Raw genomic sequence first — 1591 nt, forward strand, 5'->3', positions numbered from 1 at the left:
TCAATGCCGATGACGATTCTGCGCAAGACCAGTGAAGAATCCATAAAAACCAATTCAACAAATTCCAAATGTTCATCTCCGTCCGGGTTCCGTCTAATCTCTCAAGTTCTGTTGTATCTTACAGTATTTTCAGCCATAGGGAGAATTTTTACGGTGCGGGTCGTTTAGTGAGTTGTGATGGTGATCTTCTTCGATACTTCTTGAAATTCCACCCGCCCGTCACTTGAGTTTTCTTATTCCGTTTCTCTATATTATAGGTTCTTCTAATCTCTCTTTGTACCTTTCAAAATATGTACCATATGGCAGATGTGTTCTTTCTGTTGCCAATGATCTCGAAGCTAAAGCAAATTAAGGCATTACTCTAGAGACAAAATCGATCCGGTTAAACCAGATTTGGTACTATTTGCTCTGTGTTAGACAAAAGGGGTTTTGCTTATTTGCAGCTAATTTCCCATCTCCCATATTCGAACAAATGACATTTTCTGGTCTCCGTAAAGATTTCATCGTCATGCATAATAATAAGATATGATAAGGAAGACTGCTAGTAAAGGTGCGAGACAGAGAGATGATGGACACACTTAAAATGTCAATTAAAAACGTAAAAAGAAAAGCTTTGACTGTACTTGGTCAAACAAAATAACCTTGGTCAGTAAATAACAGTGCACACAATGTTTACATTTTTGCAACGTATATCAGATTCCTTTTTGACAATTCCATGATTAGTTAGTTTAATTCGTGAAAGATGTTGTATCCTTCCGTTTTCTTTATTGTTCCATTATTGAAATTTTGGGTTAAGAATTAAGATATATAACCACGTGTTTCTTGTAAATTCTGAAGAATGATTCTGTTTCTGTCTCTGCGATTTAATTAATCTCCTGTGAAATGCTTTCTTTATTGAACTGTGACCCAAAAAAAAATTTCGCTATATAGGGTACAATTAATTATAGAGAATAAATTTATGGATATACATTTTGGTAAAAATAACTAATTTAAAGTAACTACTCTTTGGTTTAATTACAAAACAACCAACTGAAATAAAACAAAAGAGTATAGTAGTTACTTAAAATAAATTCCCTTTTTTTAATTAGGTTGCTAAAAGAAGGCTAGTTTATTTTGATTAACAGAGCAAGTAAAACTTACTAATAATCAGAATAATGAATGGGGTATTATTTGGATTTACTGAAAAGCCTGCAACGACACCAAACTCACTGTACTTTGGCTTTAGAGACTGGTCAGTGGTGGATGAAGAAGAGTGTTCGATTATTTATTATAACAATAAGGTAAGAAATACAAAATTGCGCTCTCCCTTCTCTAATCCTAATCTCTTTATATATATATATATTTTATTTCCACATATCTAGAGAGAGAGAGAAAAGAAAAGAGTGGTCATCCACACAAAGCCTTCCCCTTAAAAAAAAAAGATCTCTCTCTTTCACCATTAAAAACCAAAATTCAGAAAAACACAGAAGCAGCAAAATTAAAGAGCTTTTACTGAGCCACCAAACACAGAATTTCATAAAACCCCAAAATAGTTAAACTCCAAAAAACACACCCCCACACACAAAAGATTCAATCTTTCTCATTACCCCCC

The 1591-nt window shown here is 33.6% G+C and overlaps 1 protein-coding gene across 1 annotated transcript in view; it reads left to right on the top strand.

The window, feature by feature from the left end:
- The window catches only part of LOC104786239 (pre-mRNA-processing factor 19 homolog 2), a gene marked incomplete in the record, with an annotated part of 7727 nt that extends 7280 nt beyond the window's left edge, over positions 1–447 (top strand). The window contains 1 exon segment of the mRNA XM_010471188.2: positions 2–447. Within this exon segment, the coding sequence (XP_010469490.2) occupies positions 2–35 (34 nt within the window).

The sequence above is a fragment of the Camelina sativa genome, chromosome 16 (assembly GCF_000633955.1).
Source record: "Camelina sativa cultivar DH55 chromosome 16, Cs, whole genome shotgun sequence".
In the NCBI taxonomy this organism is placed as follows: domain Eukaryota; kingdom Viridiplantae; phylum Streptophyta; class Magnoliopsida; order Brassicales; family Brassicaceae; genus Camelina; species Camelina sativa.